Source organism: Botrytis fragariae (assembly GCF_013461495.1).
Source record: "Botrytis fragariae strain BVB16 chromosome Unknown tig00000797, whole genome shotgun sequence".
Lineage (NCBI taxonomy): Eukaryota > Fungi > Ascomycota > Leotiomycetes > Helotiales > Sclerotiniaceae > Botrytis > Botrytis fragariae.
In genome coordinates this window covers 438,879-454,384 of record NW_023501013.1, presented here as the reverse complement: position 1 = coordinate 454,384, position 15,506 = coordinate 438,879, and the positions used below count along the sequence as shown (strand labels likewise).

General features: G+C 41.7%; 3 protein-coding genes across 3 annotated transcripts; 2 read left to right on the top strand and 1 right to left on the bottom strand.

Annotated features, from left to right (window-relative positions):
* Positions 1 to 702: 702 nt before the first annotated feature.
* Bfra_010509 (putative gnat family protein) lies at positions 703 to 1,613 on the top strand (the record flags this gene model as incomplete). The annotated part of the gene is made up of 3 exons (XM_037340840.1): positions 703 to 964; positions 1,070 to 1,249; positions 1,339 to 1,613. Coding segments are annotated over 3 exons (717 nt in total), but the record flags the coding sequence as incomplete, so codon positions are not given.
* A 6,219-nt stretch (positions 1,614 to 7,832) lies between these two features.
* On the top strand, positions 7,833 to 8,553 carry Bfra_010508 (uncharacterized protein). The gene is made up of 2 exons (XM_037340839.1): positions 7,833 to 8,094; positions 8,163 to 8,553. Exons 1-2 carry the CDS (start codon positions 7,935 to 7,937, stop codon positions 8,315 to 8,317), a joined length of 315 nt encoding a protein of 104 aa, XP_037186482.1. The 5' UTR covers positions 7,833 to 7,934; the 3' UTR covers positions 8,318 to 8,553.
* A 4,160-nt stretch (positions 8,554 to 12,713) lies between these two features.
* On the bottom strand, positions 12,714 to 14,826 carry Bfra_010507 (putative succinate-semialdehyde dehydrogenase protein; the record flags this gene model as incomplete). The annotated part of the gene is made up of 9 exons (XM_037340838.1): positions 12,714 to 12,850; positions 12,922 to 13,015; positions 13,082 to 13,491; positions 13,591 to 13,714; positions 13,768 to 13,996; positions 14,042 to 14,130; positions 14,276 to 14,574; positions 14,645 to 14,732; positions 14,800 to 14,826. The coding sequence occupies 9 exons, from the start codon at positions 14,824 to 14,826 to the stop codon at positions 12,714 to 12,716; spliced, it is 1,497 nt and encodes a 498-aa protein (XP_037186481.1).
* Between the last annotated feature and the right edge of the window lie 680 nt (positions 14,827 to 15,506).

Below are 15,506 nucleotides of genomic sequence, written 5' to 3'. Positions count from 1 at the left end.
GCTTGGGAGTTCAAATAATCCAATCAGCAAATATTACATCACATTTGCAGCCACGCGTTCAATAGATAGTCGTCCTGGAACTATTATATGTCCGTACATGGCCCACACTAATTTACTTCCCCCTCTTTCATAAGCAAATTCACAGGGGTCACGATCTCATTGGCCTTGTCATAGTTCAACGGCTTATCCGTGCCAACAGGCTTGTTGATCCTCCCGCTCAGAATTATGCTTGTCCAATTTTTGCCTACTTCTTTTCTGTCTTGGTGACATCGCTGCTTTGTCACTCCCTGTGCATCAACTGATTTAAGCATACATTCCAAAAATTTGTCAAATTCGCACAGGGATTCAGGACTTTTAGATTATTTCCCCGGTATGAGAACTAAACCTAGCCTGTAAGAGCCCTGGAATCGATCACAGTAGTATTCTATAAGCCGATTTGCGGGTTACAAACGGGTGGCGTCTGAGTCTGTGTGTATGCATATTTCGAAATTGTGCTTTGATATGCCTTTATTGGTGGTTCATTTCATACTTAATTGCAATTGCCGGATCTGCGGTTCGTTCCGTAAGACTAACATTGCAAATTAATCAATGTATTGGAAGGGTGATCGTACATTTCCTATTCATGCATCATAGCTCTTAGCATAATCTGTTCATCTTCCGATCATATTCACCTCCATAATCCCCGCCATAACCGTCAAAGATGGCATCCCACCCCCCACCAGTATCCCTCATCCTATTCCCATTACCGGCTCGGAATTCAATCTCCGCCTTCTTCCCTGTGATCCACTGACGGATGGTCCAGCTATCCTCGCTCAACAGATTGCCGCGTTCAGTAACCCTCATGAACCATTCTTTTTTGTCTTATTTCCTGAAACAGAAGAAAGGGAAAAGGCAGTCAAAAGATTGGTTGATAATTGGGTGGGAGATGAGAGGGCGAAGTATGTGAAAGTTGTTGATGGACATGGTATGTTTGAGCTTCACTTCACTTCTCTGCTGTGCTTTTAAGTTGGGGGGTAATTGAAGAGGTTAAGGACACAAATGTAAAGAAAAATACTAATAACCGATTAAGGAACACTCATAAGTGCAGCCAAATGGCTCATACATATGGGACCATTGAGCGACGAACAGAAGAAAGAACGAATTACTGTTGACTGGCACGATAATCAAGATTCAAATGAATGGGCTGAGTATCTAATAAATTGGATTCATCAACACCAAATTAGTCGAACGAAAGGCGAACCTTGCGTCAGTGAGTTCTTTCTTCTCTTTCTCCTCCTATCTTGATCCCAATTTCTGATCACATCCATAACTTATACCCGCATTTCTAATATCTCGTAGTCCTTGACATCTTAACCACGCATCCCTCTTACCAACGTCTTGGTGCTGGTACCCTTTTAATGCAATACGGTACTGCCATAGCCGATTCTCTTGGTCTACCAGCTTATATCGAGGGGACGGTCATTGCAAAACACTTATATGAAAGTCATGGGTTTAAGGCGGTGCCAGATAGGTATATTGAGGTTGATGTGCCGGAGAAGTGGAGGGGAAGGGAGGAAAGACCTAAGATTGAGTTCTTCTTTTATGAGAGATCAAGGAGTGGGAAGAAGTCGTGATCGAAGTATTAGGGGGTGGCAGTCAATACCTAGCTAGGTAGTGGTTCATACGATACATGTGAAGCCGGGAGGTAATTTTATATCGGAATGTGGATGCTATGCGAATGGGTGAATCGGGGTCTTGATAACTCCTCCTAGGAAGAGTCGATCAACACTTTATCGAATCTTAATCAGACTATGCTCAGCTTCTTAGTTATGGGGCTTATTTGCTGCAACTATGACTTTGCTGGTTATTCACTGTTCTCGAAAACATTCCAAAAACATTCCAAAAACACATGTCATTCACGTACCTTTCGGGAGCATCATTCACCCATCGCTTAATAACCTCTCTAAGACTAGTTCTTGCTGTGAACAAAGTTGTACTACCTAGGTAGCTGGATATTTAAGAGGAGCAATTTGGCGCAGCCTAGCACTCTCCAACCATGCATGTTCAACTGGATCAACTGGAAAATCACAGGATTCCCAACTTACTTCCTTGTCCGGTACCTTTTCCTATCAAATACTTTTTGTATCTCTTTCTAGACATGACAGTATGCCGTGCTTCAAGTAAATCTGGTAATCTTGCACAAGATAGGATATTGAGAAATAAGACATTCCTGCCATTAAAATATCTAACGCTCTATGCACTTCTTTATCCGATATTTTTCATAAGTGTAGAGTGCTATAGTATGCTCCGATGTGTTGAAAATGATGCAACTGATAGCAAAGGCTCTGCAATGACAAAAAAAAAAGGGTTTTACACTTGTAAACCTAGAATAGGGATGATTGCGGGGATAATCCAGGAGATGTTAGGCTAGGAAATAGATATTGAATATGGCGCTAGTTGACGGCAGCAGAGTAACCATCTGCTCTTTTTCCGGACGTTTCGTAATTTTCTTGGATATAGATTGTATAACAAGCTTTGCCACTAACATATAGAGGTCATTCCGGACTTGGGTAGTCATCGTCAATGAATTCTATGTCACAATACCAGCAATTTACCTAGGTGCCTAAATACCCAGCTAAAGCAAGTAGGAGTTAGCCCCGTATCCACAACTAGATACGTATGATCTCTTATTCACTCAAATCGAATACCTCAGCTCCCCTACCGACGAATTGTGAGAATACCTGGCTTGAATAGGATTGAACGGACAAACCATCCTGAAGTACACCACCAGATGATGGCTGACGACAACACTCAAGTGGTGTGTATGCACGTCTGACTAGTTTCTTTTTAATGAGGAAGGAAACTTGCTAGAAGTTCTGCTGTTATGAGCTTATATTTGCAGGTAAGAACTTTCTTAGCAATGACTATCGTCTCATAATTGAAGAAGTTCTTGGTGAAATAGACAGCGAGAATTACGAACTTGACGACAACGATAGAAATCGTAAATATTCTCATACATTATGAATCTAAACCCGCTAAGATGACAGAGCCACAGTCATAGAAGTACCAGCCTAGCGTTGCATAGCCAAGGTCATCACTGCGTAGTCTTGAAGATCTGAAGTCGAGAAGGATCCGAGTTTTGCATACATACCTACGTATCTGAAGGGTGCGAGAAGGGATTTGCTAAAGTGAATAATTCTTCTTCAATAGAACATTTTGACATGCCCATCCACTAACTACCCCTTTCAGCCTCTCGGATACCCCTCCTTGTATCTTCATCATACCACTTACTACAAGTCCACACATTTACCTCTTCAACCTCTCTCTCTACTAATCTCTACAAGTATCATGACTCCCTTCAACTTCCAAAGGGGCAATATTGCAAAATGTCTAATCATATAACCACATGTTGGTCCTTCTAATTAGATGACTTCATGAGCCACGTCTTGTACTTGAATTGATTTAATGGAGGATTGAGAGAGTTCGAGTCTTTTTGTTATTTCCACAAGAATCAGGCACGTAAAACTCATCTTCTCGCAATCCTCAAGATAATCTCATCTCATATTCCAAAGCTTCTCAAGAGAACGACAAAGATGGTTGTAGAAATGATAACAAAAATTTGCTTTCTTGTCATTGTGTTGTAGAATCCCATCTCTCGATTTGCGATCGATCATGTAAATGAATCCTCCATTAATCTGACTTGTGGTCAGACGCGGAGAGTGTGGGATTACACATATTTCGTCTGCTCTTGTTCCTACCTTGAAGGTTGAAATTGTTATTTCTGGTGGTGTATGTATATATGTAGGTGTGTACCGTAAAACTGATTAGGTATCTACCTTAACATGAATGGAACCAATAATATTCACTTCCATCAATTACCAGGTTTGTTGTTTCCCACATGCCGATTATCATCATTCACTCAATCAGAAAGGTTACTTAAACACGCACAAGCGCTCGACCATGAACAGGAAGGCACTGCTCAATAAGGAGAAGATGGTCGTAGGGGAAGTGGCATTTGTTTGTTCAGCAAAAAACAGAAGGCTCGGAATCGGGGGAATCACGGTCGTGAAAACTGACACACATCACTCACTCCCTTGAAAGCAAAAGATATACAACAAGAAACCATTCGATGATGATCATCTCAAGTAATTAAAGAGTGTGAGGAGATAACAGAAAGTTCTAAATCGGCAACGGTAAAAACGCAGATATCATAAGTAGCATGAAACCGGGATATCTCTAGGCTTCTTATGAAAGATTGCTTTTCGCCGATATGGTCAAATGGTACATCGCGCATTCTGCATCCGCCTTCTTCAGGAGTGTTACAGTCTTTTCTGGTCTTGACAGGTTGCGCAGAGGATTAGAGAAGTTGGGTTCTTACAACTACACATATATTTTGGTACGCTCCCGGCACTTGCACATGAACTATTAGTAACCTTTCAGCAAGCTCGAAATAGCCACAAGAATTTTATATACGTGACTATTTAAGGGGTGGGAACTGGAACAAATAGTCAATCGATTACTCAGATAGGCCGAAACTTCATACTCAGAGGCGCCAGAAAGATGCGTCGACAATCTCGCTGGCGTTGATCCGCAACCTTTTATCGAGAGACGTTTACATAATATTTCTCACATAGAAAGTGTTTGAAGAATTTCACCTCTGTCAATCATCTGAAGAGAATCAGAAAAATGACAGAAAGATACGCATCTTCGACGACAGCAACAGCAAAGATTAGATATAAGTCTACAATAGAGCTTCCGCTTTTATTCGTTGCCGTCTATTGCGCAATGGAAGTACCATGTATGTCAATCTTCCCATTTAATCGCCTTCCTTACCAAAAAAGCTGACATGGAGAAATGGAACTTCGTGCTGAGGTCTTTATCTTCGATATTTCGTATTTGAAGAGGGTATGTTGAAAATTGGAGAAGACCGTGAATCATCCACTTGGGCTCTACTGTATTGACCTTCTATTCCCGCCTATCTTCTCGCAAAGGATGGAAGATCTTGTCAAGTCGAGACTAGGTAGCTAGTTTTCCGCATTTCAATAGGCGGTCGACAGCTTGGTCCACTCGAGGAAATGATATAAGAAATTGGTGACCTCGATGTCATTGCTGCATATCTCATAGCAAGTCTCAGTAATCTGTAACTTGTTTAGCATCTCCATAATATATGACTTCCAAGTCACCTTGACACAAATACATATCTCTTCAAAAACAAAAAGGTGGGAGATCATCTGATAACCTCCAAATTCAGACGAGGAAGAACAGCACACATGGAGAATACATTATGGAGAATCAATCTTATCGTTGTCAGCGACTCAACGATAAGTTTCAGCCAGCGAATGGAGAAATGATGAAGTAATCGCAAGGATGTATGGATATATAGCACATTTCAAGCACACCAAGTCCGCAAACTCAAGAGGTACCCAGATATATAACACAATATTTTGTGACCGAATGCAACGCTCCAAGAAGACAAAGAGTGAATCTCCATGAATTAGAAAAACATCTAACCACAACAAAACCAAATAAGATAATATCAGATGAGACACGCAACACCACCAACACCACCCACATCCCCAAACACCGACCCGGAAATAACTTTCTAAAACCCTCTTATTTCCAGTCGATGGAAAATGTCACAATTTTAGAGTAATTGAGCATGGTGAACGTTGGAAAAATTTACCAAAATTTGAGATATGCAACAAAACTTTTTGGTATTTTCAAGAGTTGATTCTATTGGTTGAAGGGGTGAAAGTGAATCTGGGGAAGAAGGCGGTGAGGGATCGGAGTATTTGCCATTGGTGTGGTTTGATGAAGAGGTGAGAAGTGATGTTGTGTTGTGAGTGAGTGATGAGGATGAGGATGAGGATGAGGATGCCTCTATTTACATGTATTGCACTATTAACATTAACAACTATTGGAGTATGAACACTGCATGGTTTTAGTAAGGCAAGTTGTTTCTTAACTATAGCTTTTATATCGGTTGTTCGTTCAATGTTATTTAGATGAAGAGACGTTATACCAGAGTATATCAAAGGGTGAGGCAATGCGCTTTTCAGCCCATGATTATAATCCTTTCCCGCCAACTAAACAGAAGCTGAAGGAAGAATGATAGCTTCTGAGTTGCGAGTATGTGAGTTCGTGTTGCTATTGAGACGTCTCATTGCCGGATAATAAATACAGTCAACGGATCTAAACGATGAGAGGTTTTCTCATTGAAACCGGCGGTCCTTTGTCCCATCTCAATCTCTTGATCACCCAAGGTATGCCTGTAGGCGTCTAAAGTAACAAATTTTACAAGAGATACTTCACTGAAGCCTTGAAATTAGATTCATCTGGAACCCTTACTTACTGCACTTCTGATTGATCGAGGTGCTTTTATATTCCACATCTGAAAATCAAAGGAGGAGCATATGAGAAAGCGCATGGAAGACCAGGCTACATTCCTTTTTGATCCATTGGTTCTAACTTTTACATTGTACCTAGGTATGCAACGGATCATAGCACAGGCCATTCATCGTCCGCCCATGGACTCCAGATATAAAAGCTCGCAGTTGTGTTGAATATCGAATTCCAGTATGGCTAACTGAAGAGCATATTATTGCAGCGAGGTTTGTGGAACTGGAAGTGCCATAATTTAGTTTAATCTTTGTTTTTTCGCATTTGTTTACCATCGAAACTAGAAAATAAGAGAGAGCACACATTATGTAGTTTTTTTGGCTGATATAGAAGACAACAAAGATATATTCAACAATTACACATGCCTTGTGACAGTAACGACTTCATTTCCGACGGACGACAATGAATTATCAATGGATTGACGTCTCAAAGTTCTCCTTAACAAGCATCCATTCTCAGCATGTGAAGTATAGCTCGAAGGATATCATGTAGGGCACTTGGTTGTGGGAGGTGGTTCCAAAAATTGCAATAAAAAGTCAAGCCTAGAAGACTCATATATATAGTCAGATCCTCAAGATTCTCGAGCTTATCTTGAGAGCATGTAGGCACTCTCATTTTCATCAGCCTTGGAAAGATTTGATCTCCTTCTAGATATAAAATCATGCTGGCAATCATCCCTTCAATATTCCTTTGAGAATCCGAGGTTAAGTCTACAATTGCAGGGAGTCCGAGGGTACAGTAGGCACTTTCGCTACTCGTGTCTTCCGGGCCTAGCACGATAAATCCATGTCAGGCGAGCAAGAATCTCAGTGCGCTATTGCTTCACTAGGGCTGAGGTTGCTAGCATTTAGAGGTTAGAGGATCTGCGATACTCGGCAAGAATCAATGCTAAGCGCAATTGAAATCAATGTGTAGTTTTAGAGACAGCGACAACTCAAAATGACGGTGAATGCTTCAAGGGGTTTGTGTGAGGACTTCACATTCCCAAGGCGAGATCTTTGGGCTGTTGCTATGAGCGTAACTTCAGCAGGACGAGAAAATGTTTTGGGCAAACCTGGAGCCAATACAGTTGAATGCTCGCCTGTGCTGCTGGCTTATCAAAAATCAATTGATGGCGTTAAATATGCAACTGTTGGACAATTGCAATAACACAGCCTACGGTCAAAACTGTGTGTTTCGCATCTGACAATTCACGACGTACTTTATTTGGTAAGCAATCAATACGACGATTCAATTGGAAATACGCGCGTCCCACTTAAGAAATCTCACCAATGAAATCCTCCATCAGCTGACCCGCCCCCGCATAAGCAGATTTCCTTGGTTGTAACGAATTGAAAGTCAAATATGACGTCAATCAATGGCGCTATTCTAGAACCATTAGCTCTGTGCGATCCTTCTTACAAACAAACCGATCAATAACTTATAATCTCACGACAGCCACTTTCTCCCTTCCACTTTCATCAACTTTGAAAGACATTTTGAGGAATACAAAGCACACGACACCGAAACAATATACAACACCACACGACGAATTGCCATATAGCAAATCAGTAATCATGTTCCAGAATACCCTCGCCCTTCTCCTTCAATTCTTCTTCTTCGCTTTGGCATTTGCTCAACCTATTGAGACTGCTGGACATGGCAATGCATGGAAATACGGTTCCGGCGGTGGAGTTATTGGATTTATCGTATTAATCCTCGATATTATCGTCTTCAGTATGTCTCCCCTTTCCCGTCCTTTCCATTCCATTCATTCAAGCATAAATCTAACCATATATCTCCAGTCGAGGTCCTCAAATCCAACCGTCCTCCTTCCCACAAACTCCTTTGGTGCTTGGTCGTCTTCCTCTTCCCTATTCTCGGTTTGGTCGTCTATTGGTTGTTCTCGAACAGAGAGGCACACAACTCTGGAAGCGGCTCGTACGAAGCTATTCCATAAGTGGATGAGGCTGTGCAATATCGTGGTGATACTATCGGGTGATGGTACGACGAACACAGATAAGACGAGAATGATGAAGGAGTTATGGTGATGATGATCATGGCATGGATTGGCTTCGTTGAGGGATTGTTTCCTGCGGCATATACGACTAAGCGGATTTGGGTTTTGGGGATTGAGATCTGAGGAAATTGTGAAAGGAGTATGGAATTTTGCTAGCATGCTATAATGAATGAACTTCAGAACAAATGCAATTCTGGTTCAGATTACTCAAAACAAACTCTACGCAAACACTTTGTGACTTTCATCATTGGTCCCCAGGTCATTGAATTCCCATGGAATTTTAGCAGATCGGACCCTCATAACACATGGATACATTACAGCGTCTTCAAGTGGACTCTCAATCTTGCTCTGTATTGTCCATACTAATGAAGATTCTAGGAAAGATTCACGCCCAAAATTACCACCAACACACTTTGTTGTTGCCTGACTTCACCGTAACCCATCTCCAGCCTTGAAATTCCCAACAAGCTAGTGCCGCTCTAGCCACTGGTTCATGGGTATCAAAGCGGCGCCACCTTTCTCGAATTACAATCGCAACTCCAGCTGACTCAGCATTATCGTCAAACATAGCGTGACACTCCCGTCCTCTATTTTCCGAGGAAGTGGTTATTACCTGAGGAGTCGTCGGCTTTCTCTTCAAGTGTCGGTTTCTTAGATTGTTTTGAGAATGGCTTCACGCGATGTGAGATTGCTCTCTAGATATTTAACTAGGTCAACTTTGATTGGAGTATTGATATCGAATACGAAGATATTGGAGAATTCGGGATCTTCAATCAACTGTTGAACTATATGATGAGCAAGACGGCCACTTCCACCGCTTAAAAGCATGGAGTTTTGAGAACTCGAAGGTATGATTTTGGGTTTAGAAGCTGTTGGATGATGTTGGAAATTGTTGGAATGGTTGAGCAGGAATCGAAGTAGTGCAAGGTGTATTGAATTTTGATATTGATGTGATGATGAAAGTAAGAAAATCGATGAGCATCAAGATAAGTTACTCGGCTGAGCAGGTGTCTGCTTACCGAGATGGGATATCTTTTGAATATTGCGACGATTCGATTCGCTGAAGGGCAGATTTATCGACTGTTAGTCACGCCATTTTTAAATGAAAAAGAGGGGCGTGATTAGATTCCATCTATGAAGCCATGATGTTTTTTTGCATCACATTAGAGCCTCTCGAGACTGAGTTTGGGCCAAGTATCTCTGGAGAGAAAGAAAAGGGAGGGGGGAAGAGCGCATATATCGTGCTCAATAGCCTTCTCTTTCGACGAAGAATGCTCAGCTCTTCAACAGCCGACCTCATGGCATTGATTGTGTTATGTAGCCGGCAAGAAGATACTTGCTTGGCACCAAATAATCTCGAAGTTCGAATAACTATTTTACGTATCTTCGAGGTTGTTCACCGCAAGGGAAGAATAAATTAATTCTATAAAAAAAGACGAAGCAAGCAAAATTGTCATGATTGTCTACAACTTGTACACAACAAGTACTCCATATCTGTGCTAGTAAATGACCTGAGGGTAGCCTCCCAAAAGCCCGGCATACGGCATAGCTCATTCTGTGTAGAAAGATCACTCATCTAGCTGCTCACATACATATGAGTCTCTGGGATACCGAGTGAACTCCAAAATTATTGATTATTGTTAGAGTCCACAACAGCACATCTATTTCGTTTCTTCTTTTCTAGGGCAGTGGAATATTCATGCAGTGTCTCGAAATATGAAACCCACATCAAGGGGAGATACAGCATAGTGTACATAAATAGCAAAGCCATGCTCATGCCCATGCTCATGCTATGCTCAATGATAAGTGATCAGCAGAACTTTCTAGATTCATGTTACTGAAAATTGGTAACGTCCACTGCCTATCCGGTTCAAGCAAAAAGCCAGGTGCGAAAAACAAATTGAAGAACAGACACAATGATCAAATACCTCAATCAAAAGTCCCAAAAGCCATGATATACAGATGCAAAAAAGAGCCATTTCTTCACAAGATGAATATGTTTGTGTTTACATGGAAAGATTGAAACTATCTAGAGATAGGCATTGAGAGAGTCATGCTCAAAGCCCAATTCTCAGTGGTTCAATACGTTGCTTGGGGAGTTTATGTTACTAGGACTGAGAATTCTCGAGATTTTCAGATCGAGAATTAGATTTGTTGTTGTCGTTTCTGTATTGTTCTTACCAATGTACAGTAGAATGAAGCGATATTGGACGAGTACTGCGGGAAAGTGATTCATATTCGTTCCCATGAGGATTGTTATTGGAAAAACCGTCAATTCTAGTCAAATTATAAATGAGAAATTTTATCAACAAAGCGACGGAATTTTGAGCTTAATCGATACTACTATTGACTAAAGAAACCGATCGTACCGAAACGGTGGTGAAGTTTGCATGAGTTTATATAACCATCGAGTCCTCGTGTCCCACTTGGAATTCGGCACTCGTTGAACATATTCACTATCCATTTTTGGCGAGCAAAAACAGCCATAGAGAGATTCTCAGTCACGTCTTGATGAGCCATATGCGTGGATGCGAAGCTCTTAACCTACCAACCGAGACTATTCATCTATTAGGGGCCATACTATGCGTTCAAGCGACAGGATGGATAAGCGGGGAATCTCGGAATATCATTTTCCTTGTTATCAATTGATGGAAAGATTATTTAAGAATATATAACTGTTGCTTGATATTTACTTGTCGTCAATTCCAAACACAGAGAAAATGAAAAAAGAAGAAGAATGAAGAATCACCCCGTTCCCTATGATAAAATCCTCCTACAAAGATCGATAATCATCCACTCTCAAAACCCGATAGGAGCCATATACGAATGACCGCAAGGAAAAGAAACACCGGAATTATGAAAGCATTCGGTACTCTTCTCGTGTTGCAAAGGTACTCAGATAGAAGGACGAAATCAATCTGAGTCTTGAATAACAACTCCATTTCCTCAATAGAAGGAAACATCAATGATCGACTGCTCATACGATTTACTTATTAAAGACTTTCAGATTCTGATATCCCAACATTCCCTCAATTCTCCGTTTCTCCATTTCTCCACCCATCTTCCCATCCCCCTCCTCATCTACCTCCTCCCCTTCTCCTGTTCTCCACAATCCTCAAACATCCATTATGAAAGCCCTTGTTCACACACTCTGGGCTTTCAAATAATATTGTCAATGCAGTTGATAAACTGGACCATGGATATCCAGAGATACCCTCGAGTCCATAAATAACGATACATTTATATCTTAAAAATAAAATCAAAGCTGCTCTATCTTCCTCGAGAAAAATAGGAGAAATTCAAAATGATATAATTTCGCCGAATAAAAATTTCTAATGATCGTTGTTGTTATTTAACAACCATCCACTATCCATTTGTTCTTTTGGGATCATTCTATGATTATGTCTCTAGGTACCTTTATTCCTCTTCACACAAAGAATACAAAGCCAGCTACGAAGTCAGGCTGGCTCAGATCACAAGCGCGCAACTGCGACGCAAACCTTGTGGGAATACATGATGGCTGTGTTATTTCGCTCTGAACTGATATAGACCTATAGATAGATAGATAGATATAGATAGATAGATATAGATTGAACGCAAGGAGAAGAAACTTAAAGGAAAAACCCCCCTCATCGTTATCAAAGTATCCGAGTGAAGACTATCCGGATACTTTCTCCACACCCCGCTTTCTCCAACTCTTTCCCCAGCTCAAATGATTCACTCTAGTTCATCTCAATCTTCCATTCACTGAAGGGCCACCGCATCTTCTCAGGTCGATTCACTTCTCCTTCCCCATCTCCCATTCACCCCCCATTTCCCCACTCTCATCACCCGTATACCAAACTCAAAAACAAGAAATACCACCCTCATCTCCTCTTGAAAACCTAATAACCTACCATCAATGCCACAGAAGGAATATGTGCTCGTAGTCGTGTTGCGACTGCGATAACAAGTATACAGCTAGTATGAAGAAAGAGCAGATATTATCCATGTATCAAGATTTATTTTCTTTGTTCCGAGATGATTGGTGGAATGGATGAGATGAGATGAGATGAGGTGAGGTGAGAAAGTTCATTATCGTTTCATAGCATAAGAAATGATGGGATGATATGGGAGTACAGTTCCCTTACTGCAAGCCAGAGAACAACACAGAACAATTGGGCTGGACTGGAGACTACACAGACGCGAATGATCCAACCACTTTCACATGATTCCTTACAAAATGTGCAACACAATGTTCATTCATGACAACGCTATCATCAACATGTTTTCGTAAATACATAATCCCATGGGCCACAATCCTATATATCTGTCACGGATGGTTGACCACTCCCACCTAATAATGTCCATCAATGGTCATCGTACCCGTTTTTGTAATAAGGTACTCATTGACCGCGACATCTTTCCCAGATTCCTTTCCATACCCCGATTCTTTGATTCCTCCGAATGGTGATTCGGCTGCTGATGCATTACCTATAGTTGAATATTTAGCACAAAGCTTCCGATATTGAGGAATGAAGGATTGGGAGACCAAGACTACGTACCAGTATTCATACCAATCATACCAGCCTCTAGGTTCTCAAGAAGTCGCCATGTACGATCGATGTTCTTGGTGAAGAAGTAGGATGCTAGGCCCATCTATAGTATTTTTGTCAGTGCGCCATCTCACATACCATTTACCGGAAACTTGTAGAGAAGACTTACACTAGTGTTGTTTGCCGCGTCCACAGCCTCATCCTCCGTATCGAAAGAATACAATGCTAACACTGGCGCGAAAGTTTCCTCCTCCGTGATCAACATCTCCTTCTTTGCACCCAAGATGATAGTCGGCTCAAAGAAATACCCGGTAGTGTCCTTTACTTTACTTCCTCCGAGTACAACTTTTCCACCATGCTTCTTGGCATCTTCGACTTGGTTTTCTGCTTTGTCGATACTTCGAGGAGTGGTGAGAGGACCGATTGTAGTTCCCTCTTTGGCTCCGTGGCCAATTTTGAGTTTGGAAGTTTTTTCTTTGATGAGAGAAGCAAATGAATCGTAAACACCAGATTGTACATAAACGCGATTGGCCGTTATACAAGCTTGACCAGCATGTCGCCATTTGAGGACCATGAGAGCTGAGTATGTTAATAAGCTTTTCAAAAAGACATTGAGAAGTATAATCAGTTGTCAGAGATACAGGTTAAGCTCCCTCTGATATAGAATAGATCACGTACCATCAGCAGCCTGGTTCAAATCTGCATCATCGAATATCAAGAAAGGACAATTGCCTCCTAGTTCCAAAGTAACTTTCTTTAATCCATCGGAGCACAACTTTGCAACGAGTTTGCCAACTCGTGTCTTGATACTCATCAGTATTCGGTCAAATCAGGAAAATGGCAAGAAAAGCTTACAGAACCAGTGAATGTAACCTTCTTGATCAATGGATGACGACACAGTGCCTCACTTAATGGAGGTGTGTTATCCAAACTCGTGGTCAAAACACTAAATACACCTTTTGGAAATCCTGCTTGCTCGGCAAGGAAAGCCAAGGATAACACCGAAAGTGGTGTTTCTGGTGATGGTTTTGCTACCATACAGCAACCTGCCGCAAATGCTGCTCCAGCCTTTCGCAGGATCATTCTACAGATCGTTAGTCACTACGTTACTTAGGATGGAATTACTTACGCAATTGGAAAATTCCATGGGACTAGTGCGGCAGCTACACCGACTGGTTGCTTCACAGTGAAGACTCTCCTACCCGGTGCTGCTGGTGTCTGATTTGAAGGGCAAGTTAGTGCTTTGCAAACACGAGAACAGACGCTGTGCAACATCAAAGATTATCTCAGAAGACGCATGAAGTGCCATATGCCCAAAGGAGCATTTTGTAGCAGCCATGAAAAGGGATGAAAAGATACGCACCTGAATCGTCCCCGAAATTCTCTCCGCCTCCCCAGCAAACCACCACGTAAAACCCAACGCATAATCAATCTCTCCCAAGCTCTCCGCGGTTGGCTTTCCCGTCTCGTAAGTAACAATCTTCGCCAAATCCTCCTTGTTCTCTCTGATCAAAGAGTCCCATTTCAAAAGCCACTGAGCACGTGTTCTGGGATTAACTTTCTTGAAAGATTGAAATGCTGTGTGAGCGGCTTGAACGGCTGCATCTACGTCGGACGCATCATTATCGGGTGCTGTGGCCCATGTTTGACCGGTCCCAGGATCTGATGAAGATTCAGGAGTTAGATAGGAAGAGATGAAGTAGAAAATGTGGTTTGGTAAGGGAATAAGAACCTAAGACATCGAAGCGTTTGCCAGATTTAGCTTCCACCCATTCTCCATTAACATAAGATTTGTCGTGGAAAAGTGATGCATTTTTGAGCTAGAATGAGAGACGTTAGTCTTGCGAGCTAGAGATCTGATAATGGCCCCTGAGACTTCAAACTTACGTCGAATGGAAGTTTGTTTGAACTCATATTGAATCTGTTGGGGTGGTTCTTGTCGACGTTGGAAGTGAAGAAGGAATGATTGTCTGGATGTCAAAAGACAACTTACTTCGTGGTCTGAGTAATGTCACTCTTCGGATATAATAGAGTGATATGCTTAAAGCCTATGATGGGTAGTACAAGGCGGGGTTATATCCTGTGGCGGGCGGGGTAGCTGGAAAAGAGGAAGAATCCATCGGCAATGGTTCACGTGACGCGTATGAGTCCCGTGATCTTTGTGCTTGTAGGTAGGTGTACACACACCTCACTCAACTTCACAATTCCATGTGTGGTGAGATGAAATGGTGCTTGCCATGACAAATTTGCGTCACCAAGAGTTTTCCCACGTACTTATGAGTTTACCAAGTTATATTTGGTATATGATCTACTGTAAGTTCCCAAGAGAGTTAATTCTAGGTATATCTACCGGAAATTGACGCGCTTTCCAATTATCCGCACGCTCCACATTCCTAAACACATGTGTCTCGTCCACCGCCCATTTGATAAACCTCGGTATCTTCATGAAGTCGTCGACATCGAATTCGACTACTCTCAAGATACTTTATGAGAAACTTGGAGCCACTGTATTTGTTGTTTGCACTAAGTTTATGTTGGAACTCTTAACCCGGCATACCTACTGATTCATCTGCTCCTTCATCATTACTGTTTAT

Bases quoted from the DNA above. Each gene is read 5' to 3' on its own strand.
- Bfra_010508 (XM_037340839.1), top strand. From the start codon at position 7,935: ATGTTCCAGAATACCCTCGCCCTTCTCCTTCAATTCTTCTTCTTCGCT. The intron at 8,095-8,162 runs GTATGTCTCCCC...ATATATCTCCAG, and splicing joins CCTCGATATTATCGTCTTCA to TCGAGGTCCTCAAATCCAAC.